We start from the raw sequence: 25,246 nt of genomic DNA on the forward strand, positions 1-25,246 counted from the left end.
GATGAATTTGGCCATATCATTAAATGTGGACGAGACAAGAAACAACGAGTCTGCTGTAAATTCTGTAGAGTGCATATGCTCAAACGATATATAAGAACACTTGAGATTCACGCAACAATGTCTCCAGACGAGGACTGTATAAGAAACCCTTAAACAAGTGGAGATTCTAATTTTGAGCATACTAACACATCAAACCATGAGATATATCTGTATGCATATGCTACTCTACTAATCACAAGACGCTAGGGCAAGGTCATTGATCTTGGACAGGCGCTCAAGGTGGTGAAGTCCCTCGATGAAGCCAGCACTGAGGAAACACACGCTGAGATCGCGGTCTGGATCGACCATCCACATGGTCGAGCCTCCACCAACACCATAGAAGGCTCGAGGAGAAGGTGTATATCCAGCGCCGGCCAGATAATGGCCCTCACCTCGAACGTAGCCGCTAAGCAGTGAGTACAGGGCCAGAGAGTCAGGTATGTTCCTGGCCTCCTTCTCAGGGACAAGTGTACCGTTTGACAGTGACCCCGTATGGTTCTTGCAAGCGTAATCGAATAACGCCTTGGACATGAGTCGGTAATCTCCATTGGTGCCCCTTTGTCTCATTGTCTCGACAAACCGGAAGAGATCGTGAATGGTGCAGAAAGCGGACGCAGCAGGCATCTCGTTTCCATTGGTACACCCTTTAGTGAGCATATGCTGGGTCGAAGGCGTGGAAGTATTGGTCTGTTTAGAGGTATGGCATACTGGTACCCTGTTTGCGTGATCCTCAGCCAGGCCAAAGCATGGATGTTCCATCCCCAGCGGGTCAAACAGTTCTTCCTTGGAAATAGTGCGGAAGTCGCGTTCCTTTGGATCTGTGACCACAAGAATCTTTCCCAAGACGGCGTAGCTAGCAAACGGATTGTAGACACATTAAGTACCCGGGACGTACTCAATCGGGATACTAGCAACAGAGGCATAATATTGATATAGATTGCCTAGGTTTTCCGCTGAGATTCCTGGTGGTAGAAAACCACGGAATGTGCCAGCCGTATGGTTGAGAAGTTGGCGAATAGTGACATTCTGCTTGCCACCAACGCCAAAGTCGGAAAGAATCTCGGCGACCTTTGTGTCCAGGGTGAAGCGGCCTTGGTCAATGGCTCGGAGAACGAGCGCCGCAGTAAAAGACTTTGAAACCGACATTACGAGGTAGATGTCATCGTCGCGAGCAGCTCGGCCATCAGGGTCACCGTACCGAACACCTTTTGTAGGCCAATTTTGCCTCCTCTCGCCACGATGATGGAAGCACCAAAAATTCGCCCATTGTCGATGCCGTCCTGAATAGCTTTACATAGTCGAGATAAAGCTCCCTCGTTGAGGTTGGCATCGCGAGCGGAGGGGGTCGTCTTGTATGTAAAATGTTGAAATTTCTGACTGAGGACTCGGGAGCTTCTTGCATCCGTATGAAGCGATGAATCTGCATAGTAAGCCGAACTGGCCTTCTTAACTCGTAAATGGCGGTCTGTGATTTGAGTTTCTATGACACCTGCTTGGGAGAGCGGAAGGCCGAAGCGTCGGGCCATTGTCACCTTCGGGACCGGAGCATCGCGCTTCTCGGGGCCGGGTTATCGGATGGTCGGATGGTCGGGGCGGTGACCTCAACCGGGAAAAGTGGACAATGAGCGGAACCTATACCACTCTGTCTGCTGGAAGACTAGTGATTTCATGTTGAATGAAATTTCCCTAGAGCCACCCTCGGGGTATAGAAAGTTTTTGGGAGGATGGTTGCTTGGGTGAACCGATGCCACTAGATCTTTGACAGCTCGCACCAGTTCATTTAGTTTGCGGGTCAAAGACATTACTCCCCTGGAGGCTACCCCGTCAGGCCTTGATACACGCCTGTGGTGTTCTACTCGATAGCAGCATCATGTCTTGACTCACCAGTTGGAGAGGATGAAACCTACTTTATAGTTGATAAAATTTAGTTATTTCGTGTGCAGCATGCACTTGATTGAAGCTTTGTATCTCTGTGCTCCATGCAGAATGTGGATGATATCTACCTTCGGCCACATGTTTCACGGCCACGGATTCCAGTGCCGTTGTGCATTAATTTTACTTTTTGCTATGATGACTTGGGAAATTACCAAGGCACAGTTGAGGCACACATTTTAATGGCTATCTGATCAACAAGAAGAACAAGCAGCCGCTGTGTTATCATTGGTATCTGATGCTATGAAGTCTTGATATCGTGTTCTTTGTTATAGTTGAAGCCAGGCCCTTGATGGAATAACTGAGCCAGAAGACAATTTCTGCCTGGGGGCCTCGACCGCGTTTCGCGACGAAATTCTAGGGTGGCATTTGTGTGGACGGCGATAGACACTTGTACGGCAATCGAGAGCCTCACACTGCGTCATCTTCAGCCTCCACGCCCCATCTTGTCCCAATGGTTTGCTGCCAACGGTTTGATCAAAGAAACTTGTAGATATATCGCATCCCATGGGTTCAGAAACCATCAACGAGGGGAAGCAAAGATACCAAGTCATTCAAAGGTTTACTGAAACGTTATTTTCCTATGTGACATGAAACCAGCATATAGAGAAAGTAAGGAAACATCGCTCTTGCTAATATGGCGGGGGCTATCTGATTGCTACATTCAGAGCTTTGACTGGAACTCCTTCAGTGGCTCTTGGTACAACTCTAATATCCTGTTTGTACTGTCATCGAGCCTCTCTTTGGACTCCTGGAACAATCGCGGTATTCCAGTTTCGTTGAACCCTTTGTTGCCGAGAACAACGTCTGCCATCCCACTGGCGCACAGAAATACCTGGGGCATACCATGACCGGTAAACCCGCCCATAATGAACATACCGGGGCGGCCTGGAATCTCACCGACGCGCGGGAGCCTATCAGAGGAGTATCCCATAACAATAAGCGGGTTAGCAAAGGATTACGAGAGAGATGATCGGGAGCTACTCACTTCCTGTCCATACATCACTGACCTGAGCGCCACTGTTCTCCCATCCACTGAAATGTCGTTGCATGTAACCATCAAAGTAACGGCGAGCCCTCTCGATTACCTTGGTGTCGTCTGCGTTACCATACCAGTCCTCCAAGTGTCTGATATAGGCCTGCCGGGCGCCTCCAACAACAATACTCCCGTCGGGTCGCGGAATCAAGTAGTCAAAGTCCCAGTTGTTAAATCGCAGTGCATACGAGTTTGTCAACAAGGGCGCTGTCCCAGGGGCGGTAATTCGACTACAAATGGCTCGGTAAGGGACAATCTTGCCTTCGTACTCTGGCAGTAGAGCTGCCGTATACGCATTGGTTGCCATGACAAGTTTCCTTGTCTTGACTACACCGCGTTCTGTTGTGATGGTCCAGAAGCCATTCTCGTCTCGGGTCGGAGATATCGTTCGCACTGATGTGTTCGTTTGTAGGTTGACGCCGTTGGCGATGGCCTTGCGAAACATGTGATGAATGAGCTTGTAGGGCCACAAGTGACCAGCAGTGTAGCTGAAACATCCCTTTGCTCCCTTGACACCCGAGAGCTTTACTCTTGTCAGCTAAGTCTCAGTGATTAAAGGTCGCCAACTTACTTTCTCAGCAAATTCTTGCGGCGCACAATATGTATGTTTCGTTGCCTCAACTCCCTTGACCAGCAACGACTTGTAGCCTGCTTCAAGGCTGTTTTGATGCTGCATCGAGAATTGAACATCGATGGCTCGCGTCATTACGAAATCGCACTCGACCTCTTCCTCTCGTATAAAGTCTGCAACCGCCTCGACGTTGGCGCTTTCGAAGTTGGCGACTTCAGCAGCAGCCTCAATGCCATACTCGTTCGCCAATCTCGAGATGGCGTAGTAAGAATCTGGCTTGAGGTGGCCGCCTAACAACACGTTAGTCGTAGCCATTTAGCATCAGCATCTAATAGAGCCATACCATTTCGCCCAGTCGCTCCAGAGCACAGCTGCCTTGCCTCCAAAACTAGGATTGACGGTACTCGGTCAACACATTTTGATAGAATGTGCGTAACGAGCGCTGCTCCTGAGTACCCAGCTCCGACCACAACAATATCGCATTCGCCCGGGAGCGCGCTCGTTGATTGATGATTGTCGAGATCCCCAGTCTGGCTCCTCCAGAAGGAACTCATACCATTGGGCGGAGGGAAGGCGGAAGAAGACATGTTGACGTCGGTTTGTGTTGAATCATCAGCTTAGGAGAGCTAAGTCTGACCTGAGTGGGGGATGCAAGCAAGGCCTTGGGTCGAAGTATTTAGATCCCTCTTACTGTCCCTGTCCCGAATGACACAGCCGATTGAGCGGTGATAACCGCCACTCGCTTACCGTCCGAATTCGGACACTACTACGTAATTAACCTGCCTAGATATGCAAGGATATGCGTACCGGATCTTTCCAGGGCCCACCAGCCATTGCCCCCACTCCCTCGCATGAAGTCCAGATATGGGAACTGTTCTCTCAGCGAGGCCTCGGTCGCGGGGAACTCCTTTTGACAGCTCATGCCATTTCAATAAGAAGTCGTGAGATTGCTACACACGTGCCTGAGCATCCCATGCCCGACAGGCCCCTGCTACGAGCGTCACATTGTGCAATATAGATACCCTGGTCGGGATAGAAGGTGTACTTGTTATACAAATAATTGACAACATTCTTATAGCCTGAGAAAGACAAGCAGTGATGGCTTGAGAGCAACAACCTTACCCCAACATGATGTTCCAACCCTTCTCAATCATAACTTCCAACCAGGTGATGGTTTCGCCCGCATCCTTGCGTTTCCAAATCTCTGGGAGCATCTCCAGCGCTGTCAAATTCGCCCGCAGATGATTCAGCGAGTACACCTCCCTGAACCTCTGCAACACCAATTCTCTCTCCCGTGTATCCTCCTTGGTCAGTTCAGAGCCTGCCGTAAAGAGCGGGATGGCCTGAAGGTTGGTACAACCGTGGCTAGAGGGGATCGAGATAAGGTTGCGCACCACCTCCAGCGCCCGATTCCTGATTCTAACCTCGAGATCTTCATCGATTGAGCTTGATGATAGGCTGTGCCACAGTTCCGCATCCTCTTCGCATGTCAGGTTGAGGAGTTCGGCCATCAGAGAGTCGTCTACACTGTCATCCCGACGACGCCGATAGCAGATGGCTTCTAGGTTGATCAACCCATGAGACCTGAAGGCATCGCTTATGAGACCGAGCTGGGGATTATCTCGGTTCGGCTCCCATTTCTCCATCTCCTCCTGCAGCGCAACCTCGACCGGTTCATCGCGAACACCCTTCTCGACGACCGACCGACAATAGCGCCCTACATTGCCCAATAAGTAGAAAATCTCGGTCGAGTAGCCCCCGAAAGGATGGTATTCTTGGCCGACATCCAGCAGAGCAGTGTACATCTCATCAGTGTTGAGACACACCTGCTCGTCGGCTGGGATGAGGAAGGCCGTGGCCATATCCCAGTACAGATAAGCCCCGACGACGAAGTTGAAGTACGGCGGTCGCGTTTCTCGATTCGATGCGTCGGATAACAGAATGTCGGTGAGAGCTCGCGCTCCACGGAGATGCTGCTGGCCAAACTCGGCCGTGGGGGCGTTGGTCCAGGCCGTGGAGAGGCCGACCAGCAGCACACTCAAGAAGAGAGGGAACAGGTTATCGCCAGGGCAAGATAGATCCTGTATGATCAAACGAAGGGCTGAACTTCGCTCCTCCAGGCATTTAGAGAGCTTGTCAGGATCAAAGTAATGCCTGTGCCCGGCACCAACGCTCTGCAGGGCATGCTTGAGGCTGGGACATTGCTCGACATATTCAAGGATGGGGAACGAGAGCGGATTCTCGTCAGGGTCGATGACCATGATTTGGCTGGCTCTCTCAAGCCAATATCGTAGCAGAGCCTTGTCATCGGGCTTTGACTTGATAACGAGCTGCTCGGTGGGAGCTGGGGAGGAGCCAAGCTTGATCCAGGGCGCCTCGTGCTGCCACTTTGTCAACCTGGGGGGAGATTGGCAGAAGGAGCCGCGTTTCTGGCAGCGGACGCACACGGGAAATGTCTCGTCGCATTTGACGCGCCTACGTCGGCATTCTGTGCAGCCCGATCGACTTCTTCGTGCTTCTCGGCCTTTGGGATGTGTGTCGCGGTCGGCTGGGTTGGCTAACTCATCATGGGGAGTCGGTCGAGGCTGGTTCCAAAGGCGGAACCTGATCTGTCTGGTCTTCATTTCGATTTATAGCTTTCCTCTAGAGAGTCGGTAATACTTGTTGGGTGAGTGTTGATGAAAGTTTGTGAATGTTTGCGACTGATTGAGGAGAAGACAATGGACACCTGAGATCCCAGAACACCCACCCACCCCTTCAGTTATCAGTTGGGGATGCCGGCTTATCCATGACTCGAGCGCCACATTGAACCAGGGTTCCCCGCGTCTTTGCCTCTTTTACGTCTAGCGTTATCTACCCCGAATACTCTAGGGTCAACTCCGTCTCCGACTCACCGATTGGCCTATGTGTGCCGATGTGTAGAGACTTGGAAGTCTAGATCAAGACAAGCAAGTAAGAGACACATTGAGAAAGTAAAATAAACGTGTTTTATATACATTTTATAACTTGCTGCCATAAGTCGGGGCTCATGGCGGGAATCACGAGCCTGTTCGGGAGTCTCAGCGACTCACGGTATGATCTCAAAACAGGCATCGGAGAATACGAGGCGCAATAAAGACACTGTCGGTCACGATGGATGCCATCGCAAGAATGATGGCAGTTCTCAAAAATTCACGAAGACCCCTGATACCCGAATCCTTGGTGTTGATGAAAAATGATGATGCGGCAACACCGGCTCCGTTGAACAGGCGGTTGCCGTCAGATGACACCAGCAGGGCGATAAAAGGTGACAGATATGAGGTAAATCGCTGAAATACGAACCGCGATGATGAAGACGGACGTCGAAAATGGGATTCTTGTCGATGCCTGAGCGATTGTCCAAAGTCATTGGGAAAGGAACAAGGGAGACGGTAATCGAAGAGAGAAAATAAGTTTGGTTCATGTCAAATGAGGCCCTCATGGCAAGAACAAACCCTGCCATGACTGATATACCAAGGACATCATGACCGGATGCCAAGCATTTCCCAATCCAGCCTTTAGGCGAGGATCTGTGCTTCAGGATTCCGGGGTAAAGCAGTCAAGAGAGCCTTGGCCGCCCCTTGGACTGTTTCTTATCGTATTATCCTACACCAGCTGATGAAAAACTCCATGGCAAGTCATGCACACATGCTTTGCGCCTGTTCTTGGCCCCACTGATCGCATTATGAGTTAACCTGGGTATCTGGGGATGCCCTACCCTGCTCCGCATTCTTGACGAGGAACGAGCACAGGATTCTCATCTGCTCAGGCAGTTATAACCTGTGTTTCCTCCACTGATGGGCCTCTATGCAGGCAGGGGAGAAGTCAGTGCTGTCGCCCAGACCACGAATGCGCACCAAAAGGACAGCAGCAAGATTTCATGGGTATTGGATACTGCAGAAAGGCTCTTGCTAGAAGTGATAGCTTACAGCTTGGAGCCGCTAGGAACTTCCAGGATCGTCTCGTTCACGAGGTTGACAACCGATCTTGCGAGACCGAAGCTATACACATAACCACCAGCGTTCTGGCCATAGGCATGGATGACATTTTGTCTTCCAACTTTTTCCCTCTCACACCTTACACCAGCAATTTCGTTATCCATGGTCGGGTAAATTCCAACGTGATCGTATAAAATTGGCCAATCTTGAGGGTCAGGGGACGGGAACAAGTCGGGGTTGTTTTCGTGCGCTCTTCGGCAGATCTAAATCTGTTAGACTTGCTGATTATCAAGATCGGGCCGTTATCTTACCGTCGCTCTGTGCTCTTCCGAGATGTTCACGTCTTGCGAGCCCTCAGTGAGCACTCCGCCAACGTAAACGGTGCCATCCATGCGCGAAAAAGCAGTCGAGTAGTAGCCGTTCAGGCCGCGGCGGATGAAAAGCCGGTCGTATGTCTCGTTTTTGGCTACTACACACTGCAACCTCCACGACTTCATGTTTTGTTCACGCACGTCGGACAGAGTTTGGGCCCCGAACCCAGAAGCGTTGATTAGGATGTCGTGGCCAAGGCCCTTGAGGTCTGAGAGCGACATGACCTTTGTTCGGAGGAATTTGACTCCTCTGGCTTGAAGTCTCTGATACAGCCACAGGAGGAATTTCTGGGGCGTCAGAACCACGGTCCAGTACTTCATGCCGTATATCGCGCCGGCGGGAAGTTCGTCTTTGGAGAGAAACCGGAAGCCAGGGAGTTTATCGGCATACCAGACGTCGCTCTTGGATCCCCTGTCCATGATCTCGGTCATTTCAATTTGACGGGCACTTGATTCGGGATGCTTCTCGGCTAGTTTCCACAGACCCGCGAAACCCTCTAGTTGCATCTTCTGTTCGAGGGGTCGAGAGTCGTGAACACCGACCCAAATCGCTCCAGCCCAAGGGCTGGCCCAGTCTTTGGTATCGTAGTCGCCCGGCATATGTTCGGCAACAATCGTGACATCGTACTCTTTGGGGAGGCTGGCTGCTATCACCATTCCAGTGACGCTGTCATCAAGCCAACTCTGTCAGAGAAACGTTGAGATTGTGAATTGGAGAGTGGACTTACCCGGCACCCAAGATTGTAACATTGGCCGTCATGATGAGTCGTGTGGGAAGATGGAGAATGAACAGTCAAAGATGCAAGTAAACCACCATTGAAGGAGAAGAGCGAAGACGCGAAACAGTCCCAGGCCCCCTTATGTGGTGAAGAGAACTCTGAGAGTATCGGGCATCAGGCCGGCCTCAACACCGGAAATGGGCCATCCACCATGCCCTTCATTTTCTCGCTTGTATTCATCATGAGTAGGCGAATCAGGTTCAAGCCCCAGTTACCTCATTGGAAACCTTAGCGACGTCTGCTTCTTTCTCATCATGGTCCGGCTTGGGTCATGATTCGCGCCGATTACGGACGCAAAGCCTTGAGCCACCGCGAGAGACCCTGACTAGGTAGTTAGAGAAGCCAATGGACTCAAAGGATGAGACTGATCCACCCTGTCCACATGATCAAGATCCAAGCTCCAGGCCTTGCATTAGCTTGGGTGTCATCTCCAACTTCGCTTAATGTCCGAAATAGGAAAGTTTACAAAGTTCTCCATTTTTGCGGGGAAATTGGAGTTGTGACATCGGCTTGGGCCCCGGTTGAGGGCGCTGCCGTCATTATTAATAGGTAGAAGATGGGCAGAACACAGGATGTCAAAGTGAGTTTGAAGGGCTGTAGTTTACATCCTCCAAAGTACGAATCATGGTCAAAATCACCATCCTGGGTGCTGGGTATGTCTCCAACCAAGCCATGGCCTTGTGTGCGCAGCAGAACTAACAACACATCTCAGTGTCACCGGCATGACAATTGCCAGCCAGCTGCCAATCGATTACAAGATCACCATTATTGGCAAGCACCTCCCAGGGGACCCAGAGGATTTCAACTTCGCCAGTAACTGGGCGGGCGCATGTTGGGTTGGCGTGCCCGATTCGAGCCCTCGAGACCGGAAGCTACAACTGGACTCATACGCCGGGCTCTGGAAGATCGCTTCCGAGCACCCTGACTCCGGCCTCCGGATCTCTCAAGTCACAGAGATCATGGAGACCAGCTCCCCCGATACCATCTGGTTCCATGACAAGATCCGCGGATTCCGATTCTTGAAGCCCGACGAGTTGCCTACCCGCGCGACTTGGGGTATGACCTACAAATCCATCATTATTTCTCCGCCGGTTTTTCTGAAATGGCTGAGAGCACGGCTTGAGGCCAGAGGCGTCGAGTTCAAACGCATGTCGATCGAGAATTTGGATGAGCTCAGGAGCTTGGGTCACGATATTCTCATCAATGCTTCTGGTGCAAGCTCAAAGCAATTGCCGGGCGTTGCCGATAAAACCCTTATTCCGTGCCGACTTCAATCAATTGTGATGGAAAAGGATTGGGATAAAGGATTCATCTACCGTGGCCGTGATGGATACTACTTCAACATCTTTGGTCGACCAGACGGTACCTGCTACGTCGGTGGCTTCAAGGATTTTGGGGTTGACGATCGAACCGTCTACGACGAACAGAGACAAACGGTAGGACATCGACTACTAATTACAATGAATACCACCGCTGATTTCTCTGTTTTAGATTTTAACTCGTGGCCACACTGTATTGCCAGATGTCATGAAATCAGATCGACCTGAAGACTACAAGATCCTATACGACATTGCCACATCATATATGTTAAGACGGCAGGAGCATGGAGGTGCGAGGGTCGAGAGAGAAGTGATCAATGGCCAAAAGGTTGTGCATGCATACGGCCAGGAGGCGGGAGGGTTCACATATAGCTTCGGTATGGCAAGGGCTGCCAGTGAACTCGTTGCGCAGTACGCGTACGAGCTTCCTGTTTCTAGTCATTTGTAGTTAAAAGCCTGACAACATTTTGTACATGAGAAGGATTTGAAGCAGATGTTTTATTACCTTTCGGTAGTTTGGTGCAAGCTCCGGGTAGTATGCATATCCGGTTAACTATGTCTTTTGCTGTTGCGGTTGATGTGCTCTTTGAGAGACGTCGTTAATGACACGAAGAATAGATATATGCTGCCGTTTCAAGAATTACTCGTCCAAATGGGCGAAGAATCAAGGTAGCCAAGACGCTATCCACGGATCAGTTGCAGCATGCATGGTCAAACGTCATCACAGTAAACTCGGGTCAGGCCAACACACGATACCACTAGAATCACAAGCAGGGAACAGTGAAGCGGGAAAAGGCGGTTTCGTCAGCACGTATAAAGTCAGCAAGTAGTTGGTGAATTGGTTCAAGATTAACCCTTAATACAGCTAATGGAATGTGAGACAAGCTCAACTAGCCCGTTCCATATAACAAGGAATAAATAATTGAAGTCATATAGCTAATACCTAAATGCACTAATGGTCTCCCTTCCATCTCTTTCTTCTAAGACGATTCATAATATACTTTGGTCTCATTCTTGACTTGGATGCCATATGCCCTATTTATGTTGTTGTTGTTGGGCCCCTCATCAGCGCAGGTTGTAACAATAGTATTGTTATGGCCACCACGCTCCGGATAGGAATGGAAGTCCATGTCGCCAGATGACCCGTCCTCAAGGTCGGCCAGCTGTCGCTGTGAACTGTTATCGTTCATTTCCTTTGTCCGTACAATGTTGCTAAGTTTGATGCCCTTGCTGCTGGTCAAGCCGCTGATGGCGTTGGGACCAGTTGAGTTAGACTTGGAGCTGAGTATCGAGTTGGATATGAGCCTGCGGAAGACAGGCCTGATGATAGGGAGACAGGCTTTGTCGGGGGAAATTAGCGTCAAAACCAATATGCTGCTTAGACCAGTGTCAGGAATTACTCACAAGAGATGATAGCCAGGTAAGCTTCTGTGCCTGCCCAGATAATAACTCCTTTGATATCCTTTGCCATCTCCGTCGTCTTGGGATTCAGTGTGATTGCCTCGACAAGTACGATAATTGAAGCGGCACAAACACTACAAGACTCAGTCAGTCATCCACTCACCCAGCATCACAAGGAAAAAGCAACAGGGATATAAGTGAACCAAGACTTACAAGATACCGAACATAAACATGGCGACGACAGCAATCTTCTGACCCAGGCGAAGATTGAGGGCCTTGACCTGAAACACAGGCAGCGATAAGACAGCTATCTCAAGGAATAGATGGACAAGTGTTGTGCCAAACATAAATTTGGCGGGGTCGATGTTGCACACAGCGTCCTTGATGTTGTGATTCCAGTACGCCTGGACTGGAATACAGTGGAAGATGGTCATGAAGGTTCGGATGGTGAGCCAGATCACAGTGCTTCCCTGGAGGATGTAGATTCCTAGTCGGATGTTGGAGACACTGAACAGGCGCCAATAGAAGCCGAGGATAGCCAGCTTGGAGAATCCCAGCGACATTGCGTATAGGAACTCGGCCATAAAAAGCCCGAACCGAGCATACTCCTCAACCCTCTCGGCTGGCTTAGGAACATCCTTCTTCAGATGGCCTAAACCCATCACAGTAGCCCCTGCAGAGAAGTGGTCAGTATATTAATAACCAGCCGCCCCGAGAGGGACTTTTGAGTCCCCAAGTGATGGTATACTTACAGTATATTGTGAAACCGAAGTAGAGAGCAGCGGCGAGCTTATTATGATGATTAGCGGGCTAAATAAGAGCAAGAGAGAAAGAGGGAGGCGAGAAAAGCGTGGTCGTGAATTTGTAGGACCATGTAACTCACCCAAGAAGTCAAACAAAAATAATCGTCCCACCACAATGATACATTAGTGATCTTTCGAGATACAAGGCGACAGATTACAAGCGTTGTAGCGATAGAAAACGTAATGAGCGAAGAGCTCATTACGCCAGCGTCCGGTGTGTAACCCATGGCGGCAGGTATTATCGGCGATTGGTGTCGTATCGAAGATGGTCGAGAACGAGATGGGCGGATGAGAGGCGGTTGTGAGAGCGAAGCCCATAAATAAGGCTTGGAAGCAGCTGGTCCCTGAAGCAAAGTGAAAGGCAATAACAGAGCAAGAATCACTGCGGGGTAATATATCTGTTGATAGTATTTGAGAAGCAGATAAGACCCTGCCTCGAATGGGAGAGAAGGGAAGATACAGGGTCTTTAATTCCCTAAAGACGTGGAAGACAAAATGAGAAAAGGGGTATGACTCGTGAAAAAAGCTTAGGCCTCTACTAATTGAGGCCCGTGATAGCAGGATAGACCAAATACAGAAGATTGTCGTATTCAAAATGCAGATCGCACAGTCCGCGTCTGGAGAACCCTGAGTGATCGTGCCGATCACTGGGAAAACCCTGGATGATCGACATTATCGCAGGCTGGATGACATTCCCAAATCCTTGTTAGTTGGATAACAGGCTACTGGCGTCGCACCATGCATAGTGCCAAGGCGTCAGGGTTGAGGTTTTCACTTCCGACCGGCAAGATAGCCGGCAGGATAAGGCAGCAGACGGCGTCATCTGAATAAAGTTTCGCTGCCGATAAATGAGTCGTTAGGGAGGAACCTAGATTTACGGTCTTGCGAAATCTTCAAGCTATGATGCCCAACTAGATGCAGGATTTATTGACCATGGCATATGTGAGCCCGGGTATAGAAGGATAAAGCTTAAGAGTGGACTTGAAACGAGGAGAGTAAAAGGTTCTTATGCCAGGAACCAGGCGAAAAGTCTAATCACTGCAGCAGCTCTGGCTTAATACAGTATAACACCCGAGTATGCGTAATGTTAGCGCGGTTCGGCAGATGTTCCTGACGAAGAATAAAGTTTAATTGATGTGGGGGATTGCTTGGCTGCGCAGAGTCATGAATCATGTCCCAGGCTACAGCTCATGGAACTAAACGCTTTTTGAGAGTTTGTCCGAGGGGGGTTCCAACGGTAGATCAATTGGTTAGCTATTGAGAGTCTGTCCAAAGGTGTTACGGTATTTCCGTGATAGGAAGGTATCAGCGGAAGGTTATGTCAGGTTGAAGTTATCTCTATTGCAAGGCTACCTAGTCGTAAACTGCCGACCAAAGGTCAAGGTCACGTGACTAGCCGAAGAATGCCCAATTGGTCATGAGCCGTAGGTGCTTTGGCTGCTGAATTGGGCAGCCAGTTGACGGCCTTGTGGATATCGAAGCTCGCGACACAGCCAGCTAAGCTCGTTCGGAAGGTCTCGACGCAATGGCTGCTGAACTTGTAGGTCTTTGCGTCGGGTCTCGAAGGTCTCGTATGGAAAGGCTTGCCACGGCTCTTGACGGGGCTCGTAAAGGGGCTCTTTGGGCTCTTCGGGCTCTGACGGAAGGTCTCGAGGGGCTACAGAGGCTTGAATTTAGGCCTCTTGGAGACGAAGGATCTTCTGAAGCTTCCCCTTTTCAAGCTATATTTCCCTGCCAATATAGGGTCTTTAAAGATGCTTAAAGAGACGATTCCGCGAGGGAAAGAGGGTCTCGCAAATGCCACACATCCGAACTTGGCAGCCTCTTTTGTAGGCTTGGGCTGCTTGAAGCTCCTCGTGGAGGCTCGTCGGGACCGTAGCCGGCTATGCCGTACCTATCTTCTGGGCTACTAAAGATAAAGGCATCGGTCTAGAAGGAAGAAAGGAAGGAAGGTTAGCGACTTGCTCTAGAAGCTGCTAAAGAAGGATGGAAGGTCAGGCTTAGGTTAATGTAATTAGGCAGCCTTGCTCTAGAAGGCTGCAATTAGAACGAGGCAAGTTGTGCTAGATCAAAGTCTACCTTGATTCAATCACTTATTATAATATTCAGACAGAATAAAATCTGAGAAGTCATGATAGCTTATGGGATAGCACGCTCTATCTACCTACTGAAATATGTCCACAGTTCGGACTCCTGGGCCTCAGCTGGTAGGATAGGCTGGCCACATTCTTCTCATTTGACAATCAACCACCTTTGAGAGACTGTACCAATTGTACAGTGCTGGATATCTGTCAGCCCGTCCAACTACTGTGACTCAACCTCCCTATTTCTAATCCGTCCCATCTTCTCGCGCAACTCCACAAAAAGCGACTTTGGAAGGTCAGGGAGACTCGCCTCATAGGCGTCGATCCCAGGGCGTAGCCATACCAGATCCACCTCGTTCGCCTTGATAACCTTTGATCGAAAACAGGCCTTCCACCCAAGATACATGATGGGTGCAAGAATGATCATGGTGTACTTGGTCAAGAACGAATCTGCCGCAAAATTTCCAGGAAGAAAGACCGTGTAGCCCTGACAAAGAGCAATGATAACGAGTGCGATCAATGCAATCCAGGCGGAATATGGTTGGAACCAGCCACAGTAAGGAAGAGTCTTGCGCTCAATGCCCTGTGCCTTGCAAGCGCTGTGAAAGCGGATGTACGTGATGGAAATGATGATGAAGTTGATGAGTCCGCCGCTGCTCAGCAAATTGATAAGCCAATCGAGAACCTTGGAGCCCGAGTTTGAGACTTGAAGGAACGAGAGCAGCGAAAAGAGAAGCGTGACGCCAAGGCAATAATAAGGAACACCGCGGCTGTCACAGCGGGTGAGGAACTTTGGGGCTTGACCCTCCAGTGCCATGCTATAGAGGTTTCGGGTCGCACAGAATACGTAGGTATTTCCGGCGGAAAAGATGCTCGTAAGTAGCAGGGCGTTGATGATATGAGGCAGAACGTCGATATTCAGGTTGGTCATAGCGATGACATAGGGCGAAGCCGATGCGGTCCCGGCGCCCGATGCGGTCCCGGCGCCCGAGGCGGTTCCTTCGACAAAGGCAGTCAACTGGGGATCATTGGAAGGGAGAATGATGCCGACACAGAGAGCTCCGCCGATGAAAAAGGCGGCGAACCGCCAGTAGACCGTTTTGAAAGCGTTCTTGATGTAGACCCGGGGTCGCTCAGCCTCGGCGGCGATCATAGAAATATACTCGGGGCCAACAATCACCAGCATGCCCAGCCAGATGGCAGCTAGGAATCCTTCGAAGCGGCCAAGGTCGCCAGTCATGATCCATTCGGCAAAAGGGCCGGGCTTGCTCCAATATCGGAACCCGTAAGCATCGTGCTGGGGATTTCCTCCGACCATGGTAACGAAGGTGAAGCAGTATAGAATCGCAATGAGGAGGACCTTTCCGCTAGAGAGCCAAAATTCTGCCTCTCCATAGTAGCGGACTGCAGTAACGTTGATGATACTGCTCGAGGGTCAGTATCTTCAGCCGCGTCTTTTCAGTGGGTGTGCCAATAATACTTACGCATAAGCGGCAATGCAAGCAGCACAAACCGCTGCGACCGGAATATCATCCCTCCAGTACCCCAGCACAACGTTGACGGCAGTAACCTCGAACGGGATGGATATGGCCTGATAGCAGAAAAAGTTGAAACCAGCCGAGAAGCCGAGGGCGTCGTCCACCCATTTGCCGGCCATACGGACGAAGCCACCGCTGACGGGCATAAGGGTACACATCTCGGCCATGGAATTGTTGACGAGGCCTATGATGCAAGAATAAAAGGTAAAGGCGAGAAGGAGGCCAACTGGACCGGCTTTGAACAAAGCTCCACCAATACTGACGAAGAGGCCAGTGCCGATAGAACCACCGATGGCAAACAGTTGGATCTGGCGGTTTCCGACGCGGCGGTGCAAGCCAGCGTTGTCTTCTTGCACCTGACCGGACTGGACATCTTCATTGTCGACGATGGTGACCTTCTTCTCGGGATCCGAGGTACTCATGATGACATGTCTGGGTGGAGGAATCGAGAAGGGTAAGAGGTGGTGGGAGAGAGCGATGAGCTACATGAAGAGCCATTGACTAAGTAAGATCATATATATCTTGTTTGCAAGCTCGCCAAGATATCATTGAGGGATATCGCCAGTGGTAGCAAATAGCCTTCTGTTGTAAAGTAGTGCTACTAAATCAAGCTTATCCACGCCCGCGTGTTCGAGATACTCGCCTCTCGTCTCAAAAAGGAAAAAACGGTCTCCTAAATCACGGTCCCTTGCTGTGGTAGCCCCACCTTTGATGATGGTGAGCTGGTTAGGCATCATGAGAGCTCCGTTAGCCTGGATGATGGCAACCAGCCCTTAAAGCATGATTTGTGGACTAGTGTGCGGCCGAGACTCGTCCCAGCCTCAAGGAATATGCAGGTTACCCCAGGATTTGTTGAATTGGCTCATGCACGACAAAGTAAAGATGCTGGGGAAGCCCTGTCCCCCAGGATGTGACGCACCATGACCGGAGGCTGAGCTCGCGGAGCATCTTGGCTTAACAACTTGGAAGACCGCCTACCGGGGATACAAAACACTGTCCCCCGCCCCAAAAAAAAAGGAAAGGAAAAAAAAATAGGACCATGAAATATCAACCCTGTGCTCTGACGCTGCACCAGTGCTGTATACACTGCCTGGTACTGACCGTACATGTTCTTTATCAGCAACCACGCTCAGTTCCCCTGTTACCTGAACCGTGCTCTTATCTTGAGTGAGTGGCGAGAGTGCGATACGTAAACACTGGGTCGGTCTACGCTCCACCGTCTCGCCTCGATTAGCTGAATGTCACAAAATTTCCTAATCGGGACAATAGCCCGAAACACCCCGTGAGCTACCAGGTCTGGGCACGTTAACTACGTAAGGCCAAGGCAGGCATGATTCCGGGTCCGAGATAGACTATTTGCCCAAGTCGCCCCTCGTAGACTTGATTCAAGCTCGGTACATCCCATTCCACTCTTTGCGCCCCAGATTTCGTCGGAGATACGCAACATGCTCGGTCGTTTGGATATTCAGGTTGTTGGAAGTCAAGTGATGGGCCTAGAACTTTATGCGTGAACAGAGCTAGGGTGTGGCCATTGCCTATTACCTATCGCATAGCATGATGGATTGATGTACAGTGTGGGTTGGGAAAAGTGCCCTGATAGATTGGACTGTCTCGGTTGGAGATGCCCGTTGTTCAACCTACAGCAGCCAGACACCATGGCCTGAAAGACGAAACACGCATGTGTGTCGAGTATAAAATAGATGAAAAAAAAAAGTTTTACATATCTATCCAAAATGACACTATGCCTGGAGTTGCACCGTATCAAACAGCCGTTTGTCGATCCTGCTTCCGTTGCCGATACGAACCAGCATATGTGTGCATGAAAACCCCAAGCAGCCTTTCAGTTTTATGCCCTTCCGTTTATCCCTTAACATGAGTGAACTTGATCTCCAGGCGGTGGCCGACGGGACCCGCGAGGTACGCGTCTTCAAGCTCCATGCTTCCATGGTCATGCAGCGAGGTCGTATAGTTGGTGTATACACTTCCAACAACATTTTTCATAGCTTTGACTCGACGTTAGCATCCGCAAAGGGTTCATGAGGGCCGGGCCTCTGATGATTCACTCACAAAAGTATGCGAAATTGCTTCCGATGCACATTCTGCCGCCACTCCCAAACGCCCAAAACCAACGACGCATTTGGCTCAGCTGCTCAGGAGACGAGTCAATCCACCTCTCAGGCTTCCACTTGTCGGGCTCTGGGAAGATCTCGGGTGTGCGGTGAAGCGAGTACGCGTAGCATTGGACTGTAGTGCCGACCGGGATACCATCGTAGCCCCCAAGGGAGCAAGGTTTTGGTACACGACGGGGCTGGCCGCCTGGGACAGACGGGTACAGACGCAGAGATTCCAGAATTACGGCTTCAAGCAGCGGTAACTTGTCGAGGGCTTTGGGCTCAGGGAGCACCAGTTCCTTGCCATCGGGAGGAGGGAAATACAGCGGAGGGTCAAGCGTGAGGAGCTCTTGCCGAAGTTTCGCTTGTAGTTGGGGCCGCTGGGACAGCTCGTAGAAACAGTATGTCAAAGTGTTTCCACTGGTCTCATGTGCTGCCGAGTTGTGCGCAAACATGTCGCTGGCAATGTCCAGTCGCTGTGGGTATTGGCGAGATTCGGCATGGGTGTTGCTCATGGCTTTAAGGGCGAGGGACATGACGACGGGCTTGTCCTCATCCTTCAGCTTGTCTTCTCCTTGAGCCAAGAGCTCTTGCGCCTTGTCACACTTTTCAAGATTCCATTGTTCGATGTCGTGAAAGCCACTGTCGACCTTTTTGGGGATGATGCCAAGCAACTTCAGCCAACTGTTGAGTCGTGGGAACTCGTACTGCCAGAAGGTGTATGGAGCTGCAGCGAAGAATCCGTCCAGGTATAACCGTCTTTCCTTTTCGTCCTCAATCAAGTTACTGCTCAGCTTGCTTCCAAACTGCCAAGTGACAAATGAGTCCATCGAGTACGAGTAGAAGAGCTCGAGCACTTCAAGAGCCTCGTTTCGCTTTGCCGCAGCGTCGATTTTGGGCAACAGCCTGCCGAACAGGATCTTCTTCATCGAAGCTTGGCTTGTGGCATCGGCAAGGATGAAGGACTTGGAAAAGGTACCGGAAATGATTCGTTTGCGGGCCGAGTGCGTGGCATTGTCTTCAAAGGTAAAGATATTGTGAGTACTGAGAAGGATCAAGGTTAGCGCAGGAACTTGAGCGTAGTCAAGAGGGATCATACCCGTAGTTGGCGAAGCCCCGCCAGTAGAACTCAGTCTTGGGGAATCCTCCTAGGTAAATCTGCTTCAAGCCGCCCTCGAAGCAATTGAGACTGACCAGGCCTGGTGAAAGTCGCAGGGCCTTGCCCTTGGCCATATGGTTCTTGTAGACGAGTCCGTTTTCCCGATGGGTGAGCTTCGCCCACCAGAGCCAGAAGGGCGCAACATGACAACTCCAATGCGGTGCTGGTATCTTGGCAAGTGGTGACAGAAACGCGGGCTTGATGATTCTTTCGTACACAATGACCAGCAGGACCAAGGCTGCGGCCACGGCCGGTATGTTGAGTGAAGTCATCGGTGGTGCCAGTCTCGAGTCGTTGAAGCGCCCAGACTCGTTCCAACGTTGTTTGGGATGAAGCCAAGGTCAAGTACCGAGATGTAAAGGAGGCTGAGAGAGTAATAATCGAGGACGACATCTGTATAGCAACTCCCAAGCTCTTTAACTCCCAATGAGTAGATGAGCTGCAGTCTTCGCCTAAGAGCCCAAAGGGGCAAGTGGGGTGTGCGGAGAAGATATTGATGCTGGCTTCGCAAGAATTCCTTCTTGCTCGGACAGGTTACCTACATCCATAGCATTATTTCAAGTAAGTCGGTTCGAGTCTGGAAGGGAAAATCGGCTTCTTTTTCCTTGTCAGGAAATTCTAGAAGTAGGCGACTTAGTCCCGGTTTCACTGACAGAAGAAAGCATCCTCCCACGCGCCCCATCCAGACATAAAACACGCCTCACCAGCTCCCTCCAGGGCACACCTATTGCACTCATCGCCAACGCTCCTAAAAAGGAAAACAACGACAGTCGCCATTTCGGGCAGAACAGTCATGGCTACTAGCACTCGCAAAATCATCGCCATCGCGGGCGGGACAGGTAACCTAGGAAGCTCGGTGGCGCGATCGCTTCACGATAACCCCGACTTCCATGTCAGAGTCTTGTCTCGTGATCCCACCGCTGCAAAGGCACAGGTTCTGGCCAAGAACGGCATTGAAGTCGTCAAGTGCGACAATTGGAAGGCAGGTGACTTGCAGCGAGCCTTTACTGGCTGCTGGGGGGTCTTCATCAACATCGATTCGGATGCTCCGGTATAGTCCCCAAGCAGCCCATGCCAATGTTGAACGAGACTGCCAACATGAGAATAGAACTTCAAGAACAGGATCGGCCCCTCCGAGTTTGAAATGGGAAAGATCATCATAGATGCGGCGGTCAAGTCTGGTGTCAAGCATGCAGTGCACGCGTCGCTCCCAGCGGCGTCTAAGCTGACAAACGGCAAGGTTCCTGTTCTCGCCTTTGATGGTAAGTGACTGTTTTAAATGCATCGACGTGTCCAGTTAACAAAACATTTCCAATAGATAAAGCAGCCATCTCAGAGTACCTTCTTGAACCAGGCAGGTTTCAGACCGCCTCGATACTCAGCGCAGGCTGGTTTTTGGAGAATGCCTTTGACCCCAAGTACACGGCCGCATTTGGAGGGTTTGCAACGATACCAGATGCCGAAAGATTTCTGACATATCGCGTGCCTGCAATGGGCAACGACCCTGAGTCTGTTCCGTGGCTGGCAGTAGCCGACGACTACGGCGACTTTGTCCATGGCGTATTTCTAGATCCCGAGAGATGGAACCGTCAATACATTCACGGAGTTTCGGAGTCTGCGTCTTTCGCCGAGCTGACGGCCAAGTTCCAAAAGCGTGAGTATCTGCCATTACCTGCATACAAAGTTGATGGCCGTGAGTTGCTAATTGTTTCCTTCAACAGTGACTGGCAAGCCAGCCCGACATGTGGAGATTCCCAAAGGAGGGTTGACTGCGACAACGGCTTCCAAGACGACTGAAGTGAATGGACTTTTTGACTTGATGCAAGAAATCAAGGGAAACTTCTTCAATGGCATCCCGACAAAGCCAGAGGATGCTCGCGTTCTCAAGGAGAATGCCTCCAAAGCTCGTCGATCCGATGGGGTGAAGGCTCGACCCATGACCATAGAGGAATTCTTTATCAAGTATGCGAAATGAAGGCATATTAAGGCTGTATTGTAAATAGAACTACCAGTTGAATGGAAAGTTTCGGTTCTTGACTGCTGCATCTTGGTGCTACAACGCTGAACAAATAGCAAACGTATCTTGGCTGAGCTGAATGGGGCGCACAACAGTGAGACAGAACTCTACATGGCACTCCCATCTTCACTGCGGCTTGTTCGAATAGGTTCAATACGGCCAACTCAATTATTGCTTCTAATGACGAGACCGTTAGCCACAATTCTTGTCTTCAATGACGAGTCCGCAGGAGACCGTCAGCCACAATAGCAAAAGACACAGTTATCAATACATGACGACATCAGAACCCAATACTGTAAAACACCGGAATGATCAAATCATAATAAGGCGCGTTGATTCATCTTCCACTGGCTCCTATATACGATAGAGCGCTCGTCCTGCCCAGACCATCCTCCCGTCACAATGAGTGCGCCCTCAGATAAGCGTCACCGGGTTGCTATCAATAAAGACAGCCACATTTGCGAAATCCGGTCCAAACTCAAAGTCAACCGTAGTTCCCTTCTTCAGATATATAAATTGCCCTTTGGTCAAGGTGAATGTCTCCCCCCCGTGGATTGCCAGCTTGATCCACCCCTCGGTTACGTAGAAGAATTCGTCACACGGGTAGGTGAGCGTTGCTGTCCCTGTTTCTTTGGCAGCGCCCGCGACAATCTTGCCGTCTGCTGAACGATACAGAACTGACTTGGAACCGGCATATTCGGGGAAGGGCTCCCAGGGGAATGAGTTCCATGTGCCGTAGGGGACATCCGCTGGAGAATCGGAGCCTTGGTTGTTGGGTACAGAGGGAGGCATGGCAATAGATGGCGATGTTTGCTGAAATGTAATGCGAGTTTTGCGACAAAAAGGAAAGATCTTTGGGTTCAATGGACGGACTGAGGTTGTTGTCGAGGGTTCATATGAAGACAGCTTCACTCAAGGCTAGATAAAGGTACAGGAACAGCATGAGGGCATAAACAGCGAGCTCGGGAGCGGTCTTTCATGACTTCGCCAATAAGCTGAATTCGGCAAAGTGTCTGCTGCAGCTGAAGACTGCCATCTTTTCCCCAATTCAAGTTTGCCGGTGTGCAGGGTTGGAAGCTCCCTCGCGTTAGGTAGGCTTTGGTTTCGCGTATCCTCCGCATTCGGCAACCAGCGCTAATGCAACTCGGCTCGGTCTCTAGATCCGCCTGGGCCCAATCACGATGCCTTGTCACATCGGCTGAAAGACTATGTCACCTTGTTGAATCTAAACTGCCATGACTCACTTCATATTTTCTGTGGTCCCGCGATATCGTTAAACAGAGCGCGTCTCATAGTAGCAAGAGTCGGAAATGGGATTGAAAGAGCCCGGGTCAGAATACCCCAAATTTGTCAACAATGGAAGACCCACAAAATGGGTCTAATCTCAACTACTAGGATTCAATCGGAGGAATTGATTCGTTGTCCTGTTTCCCCGAGATCAGCCAATCGGTTTCAAGCGGTGGGGTTGATCGCATCAGACCCACATTTTGCTCACGCAGCTGTCCAGTGCCTCGTCAGCTCGTCTGGGTCTCACACAGTGCAAGCACTACCCTAGAGTTCCAGCAGCAAGGCCCGATTTCAAGTTAAGTAAGCCGAAATAGTGATGCCACATGCCACAATGATATAATTCTTCCTCCGTTTATCTTTTATGGGGTATTGGCTAAGTAGAGACGAGTTTGGATCTTGTATTCCTAAGCAGCCTCAAAGCCAGGGAACCCTGTTTCTAACTCGTGTTGCGCCTACTCCAAATGTTGACTTAGAAGCAAGCCATTTTGGATGGTGTTTTGTTGCTACACGCACAGCTCATCACGTGAAGGTCACGTGCCAGCCATCTCACAATTCTAAAAATAGCCTGCCATTGACTTTCTCCCTTTTCTATCACACGGAGGCCGGCCTCATCACAGCATCAATTGAGTTGCCAATTATAGCGCTAAGTGCGGCGTATTAAAGGCACTTATTAATGCCATGATAATATGTCTTATTTTCTCTGAAATAGGCATTTATTATTGCGTAGCTTAGGCTTGGTTTGCACCGCGATTGGCGCTATAATTGGTGCCGGAAGTGGCGCGCGTTAATGAGGCTATCACGAGATGGTCTTTCAGCTGTGCGAGCTTGAGAGTGCGGAGGTTAGGATGCTTATAATTGCCTTTAGAGAGCCTATCTAATCTCATGTGACCATACACGTGGTAGGAGCTGTGAAAGCATGACTCTGAGACCTCCCAAGTAGAACCTGGTGCTTGACTTTCGATCGTCTACTTTGGATCCCAAAATCTAACTCGCTGCTCCTTTGGATAGAGAACCTTCGATGAGCTGATCACAAAGGTTGCTCCACTTCTGTTCGGCCTCAACCTCCAGATCGCTTCTGGCGCCCGGGTAGGTGATCTAGTACCACGTCTCGCCGACGTCGCTGGTGATATCAGTGCATTGGACTTGAAGACCGAGGCGAGAGAGTTGGTAGATTGAATAAATGTTGGCCACGCCCACACCTACCATAAGCGCATCGACTTGAAGGACCCCAGACATTGAACTCATGGTTTCGGCGGCAAGTTTGGAGGATGTATCGACCGGTTTGCTCAAGGGCTGATCCTTTCGCTGGTTCGGCCAAGGCGAACGAAAGGGATAGAATGGAAACCGACCGATCATGATGTTGCTAAGTTTGACTGAGGCTGGTGAAGAGAAACGCCTTTGCCGAATTATCTGACCCGACGAGGTTGTACGCCTGGCACCTCGCGTGCTGTACAAATGGAGAAACACGCATGTCATACACTACGTTTATTCAATTCTGGCTGTCTTGCGAGCCGAGGGTGGGGGGTTATGCACGTACTGGCTGGGACACCAATTCTTGTCCATGCAATACCGAGCTCTGCCTTGTCAAAGTCGATGCGTGGTCACGGCCGACCGGCCCCTCGTTTCGGCGCTGAATCGGGTCACTGAGGGGGGACACCAAAGCGCGAATCAGATCGCGAAGCACACATAAACGACAGGCCATATTGGATACTAAGAATATTTGGAGAAGAAACATCATCACGCGACAGATTAGACTTGGTTCTGCTTGGCCGGGGGCTGCAAGCCACTGGTGATCTCGATCCAGCACAGCCCATCTTTGCGAGTACATTGCTGGGTTAGGAATGGCACTTGCCGTTCTCTCTCATTCGTGCCATACCTTGCTTTGCTTGAAGGATTTGATGAACCTATTAGTTCCAGGTTGTCTGGCTACCCCAGATTGTATGCATCCTGACGCAAGCAACTAAACTACGGCGTTCTTAACCGAACCAGCCTTCCATGCCCGTGTCAGGTGTCCTTCGCCTCCAGTTACTGGGTCTTGGGGCATGGGGACGTTTTTGATCAGCTGCCACATGTCTTCATTATCCCCCAGAGGCTTATCTCCGTTCTCGGATATCCACTTTGGTGAGCCCTTTCTCGCCGTCAGCTTCAGCTACGGGCATGAATGATAGAGCACAAACCTCGGGAAAGAAGGACAAGTATCTGTAGCGACCCTGGTCGGAGACGTTGGAATGACCCGTCCCGGCGGGGTGAACGATAACATCGCCTTCTCTGAGCGTCAAGAGGAGCCCCAATTGACTCGACGCCTCTGACTCAGGCGTCGCCGCCTCATCGAGCTTTCCGACCCCCATGAGCACTTCAGATGACCCAGATAGGACAGCTATGAGAAGACATCAAGTCGCGGCCAACACACACCTCCCCTTGGGTGGTTACATACCGTAGCACTCATGTACGTTGGGGTGGAAGTGACGTCTGTACACGGCTGGCCACACAATGCCCTGAAGGGAGGATTAGAAACAGTCTGTCACCCAAACTGCCAGTCAATCTACACTTACAGCTCTCAGCCAGCCGTTCTTCTCAATCCATTCCTGCACGGATTTCTCCGTCCGCGGGCTGGGAAGCACGTTCCTGTAAATCAGCACCGGCATCTCGTTGTTAGGACAGTACTTGGTAGCTGGTAAGACGTACTGCTCTGGTGGAGCAATGGCGGATATTCCTGTAGAGGTCATGGCGGACTGTGATGGCTTGTCTATCCGTTCTCAATCACGGCTTGCGATTATCATGATGCTCTACAGGTGCCTCAACCCTTGAAATACTCCCGTTCAACGTCCATGTGAGACCGTATT

At 50.5% G+C, this 25,246-nt stretch overlaps 10 protein-coding genes and 1 pseudogene across 11 annotated transcripts, besides 1 other annotated feature; 2 read left to right on the top strand and 9 right to left on the bottom strand.

The window, feature by feature from the left end:
- Positions 1–228: 228 nt before the first annotated feature.
- On the bottom strand, positions 229–1,185 carry NCS54_00983000 (Beta-lactamase domain-containing protein; the record flags this gene model as incomplete). The annotated part of the gene is made up of 2 exons (XM_053155161.1): positions 229–892; positions 935–1,185. 2 exons carry the CDS (start codon positions 1,183–1,185, stop codon positions 229–231), a joined length of 915 nt encoding a protein of 304 aa, XP_053011136.1.
- A 1,450-nt stretch (positions 1,186–2,635) lies between these two features.
- Positions 2,636–4,165, bottom strand: NCS54_00983100 (DAO domain-containing protein; the record flags this gene model as incomplete). Its single annotated transcript, XM_053155162.1, has 4 exons — positions 2,636–2,885; positions 2,956–3,530; positions 3,579–3,868; positions 3,922–4,165. The coding sequence occupies 4 exons, from the start codon at positions 4,163–4,165 to the stop codon at positions 2,636–2,638; spliced, it is 1,359 nt and encodes a 452-aa protein (XP_053011137.1).
- A 531-nt stretch (positions 4,166–4,696) lies between these two features.
- NCS54_00983200 (Zn(2)-C6 fungal-type domain-containing protein) lies at positions 4,697–6,202 on the bottom strand (the record flags this gene model as incomplete). Its single annotated transcript, XM_053155163.1, has 1 exon — positions 4,697–6,202. One exon carries the CDS (start codon positions 6,200–6,202, stop codon positions 4,697–4,699), a length of 1,506 nt encoding a protein of 501 aa, XP_053011138.1.
- Positions 6,203–7,521: 1,319 nt separating this feature from the next.
- Positions 7,522–8,665, bottom strand: NCS54_00983300 (DAO domain-containing protein; the record flags this gene model as incomplete). The annotated part of the gene is made up of 3 exons (XM_053155164.1): positions 7,522–7,797; positions 7,846–8,572; positions 8,634–8,665. 3 exons carry the CDS (start codon positions 8,663–8,665, stop codon positions 7,522–7,524), a joined length of 1,035 nt encoding a protein of 344 aa, XP_053011139.1.
- A 643-nt stretch (positions 8,666–9,308) lies between these two features.
- NCS54_00983400 (DAO domain-containing protein) lies at positions 9,309–10,451 on the top strand (the record flags this gene model as incomplete). The annotated part of the gene is made up of 3 exons (XM_053155165.1): positions 9,309–9,337; positions 9,397–10,120; positions 10,176–10,451. 3 exons carry the CDS (start codon positions 9,309–9,311, stop codon positions 10,449–10,451), a joined length of 1,029 nt encoding a protein of 342 aa, XP_053011140.1.
- Positions 10,452–10,983: 532 nt separating this feature from the next.
- On the bottom strand, positions 10,984–12,434 carry NCS54_00983500 (Hypothetical protein; the record flags this gene model as incomplete). The annotated part of the gene is made up of 5 exons (XM_053155166.1): positions 10,984–11,342; positions 11,408–11,538; positions 11,618–12,077; positions 12,157–12,193; positions 12,330–12,434. 5 exons carry the CDS (start codon positions 12,432–12,434, stop codon positions 10,984–10,986), a joined length of 1,092 nt encoding a protein of 363 aa, XP_053011141.1.
- Positions 12,435–14,511: 2,077 nt separating this feature from the next.
- Positions 14,512–16,311, bottom strand: NCS54_00983600 (annotated as a pseudogene). The gene is made up of 2 exons: positions 15,776–16,311; positions 14,512–15,715 (listed from the first exon to the last, which is right to left on the bottom strand).
- Positions 14,512–16,311: a sequence feature.
- A 1,378-nt stretch (positions 16,312–17,689) lies between these two features.
- On the bottom strand, positions 17,690–19,371 carry NCS54_00983700 (Hypothetical protein; the record flags this gene model as incomplete). The annotated part of the gene is made up of 3 exons (XM_053155167.1): positions 17,690–17,832; positions 17,897–18,984; positions 19,040–19,371. 3 exons carry the CDS (start codon positions 19,369–19,371, stop codon positions 17,690–17,692), a joined length of 1,563 nt encoding a protein of 520 aa, XP_053011142.1.
- Positions 19,372–19,892: 521 nt separating this feature from the next.
- NCS54_00983800 (NmrA domain-containing protein) lies at positions 19,893–21,074 on the top strand (the record flags this gene model as incomplete). The annotated part of the gene is made up of 4 exons (XM_053155168.1): positions 19,893–20,150; positions 20,208–20,361; positions 20,418–20,753; positions 20,821–21,074. 4 exons carry the CDS (start codon positions 19,893–19,895, stop codon positions 21,072–21,074), a joined length of 1,002 nt encoding a protein of 333 aa, XP_053011143.1.
- Positions 21,075–21,530: 456 nt separating this feature from the next.
- NCS54_00983900 (Hypothetical protein) lies at positions 21,531–21,908 on the bottom strand (the record flags this gene model as incomplete). Its single annotated transcript, XM_053155169.1, has 1 exon — positions 21,531–21,908. One exon carries the CDS (start codon positions 21,906–21,908, stop codon positions 21,531–21,533), a length of 378 nt encoding a protein of 125 aa, XP_053011144.1.
- A 2,455-nt stretch (positions 21,909–24,363) lies between these two features.
- NCS54_00984000 (Hypothetical protein) lies at positions 24,364–25,129 on the bottom strand (the record flags this gene model as incomplete). Its single annotated transcript, XM_053155170.1, has 4 exons — positions 24,364–24,531; positions 24,581–24,780; positions 24,838–24,898; positions 24,956–25,129. 4 exons carry the CDS (start codon positions 25,127–25,129, stop codon positions 24,364–24,366), a joined length of 603 nt encoding a protein of 200 aa, XP_053011145.1.
- Between the last annotated feature and the right edge of the window lie 117 nt (positions 25,130–25,246).

This window comes from Fusarium falciforme, chromosome 7, assembly GCF_026873545.1.
Source record: "Fusarium falciforme chromosome 7, complete sequence".
NCBI lineage: Eukaryota > Fungi > Ascomycota > Sordariomycetes > Hypocreales > Nectriaceae > Fusarium > Fusarium falciforme.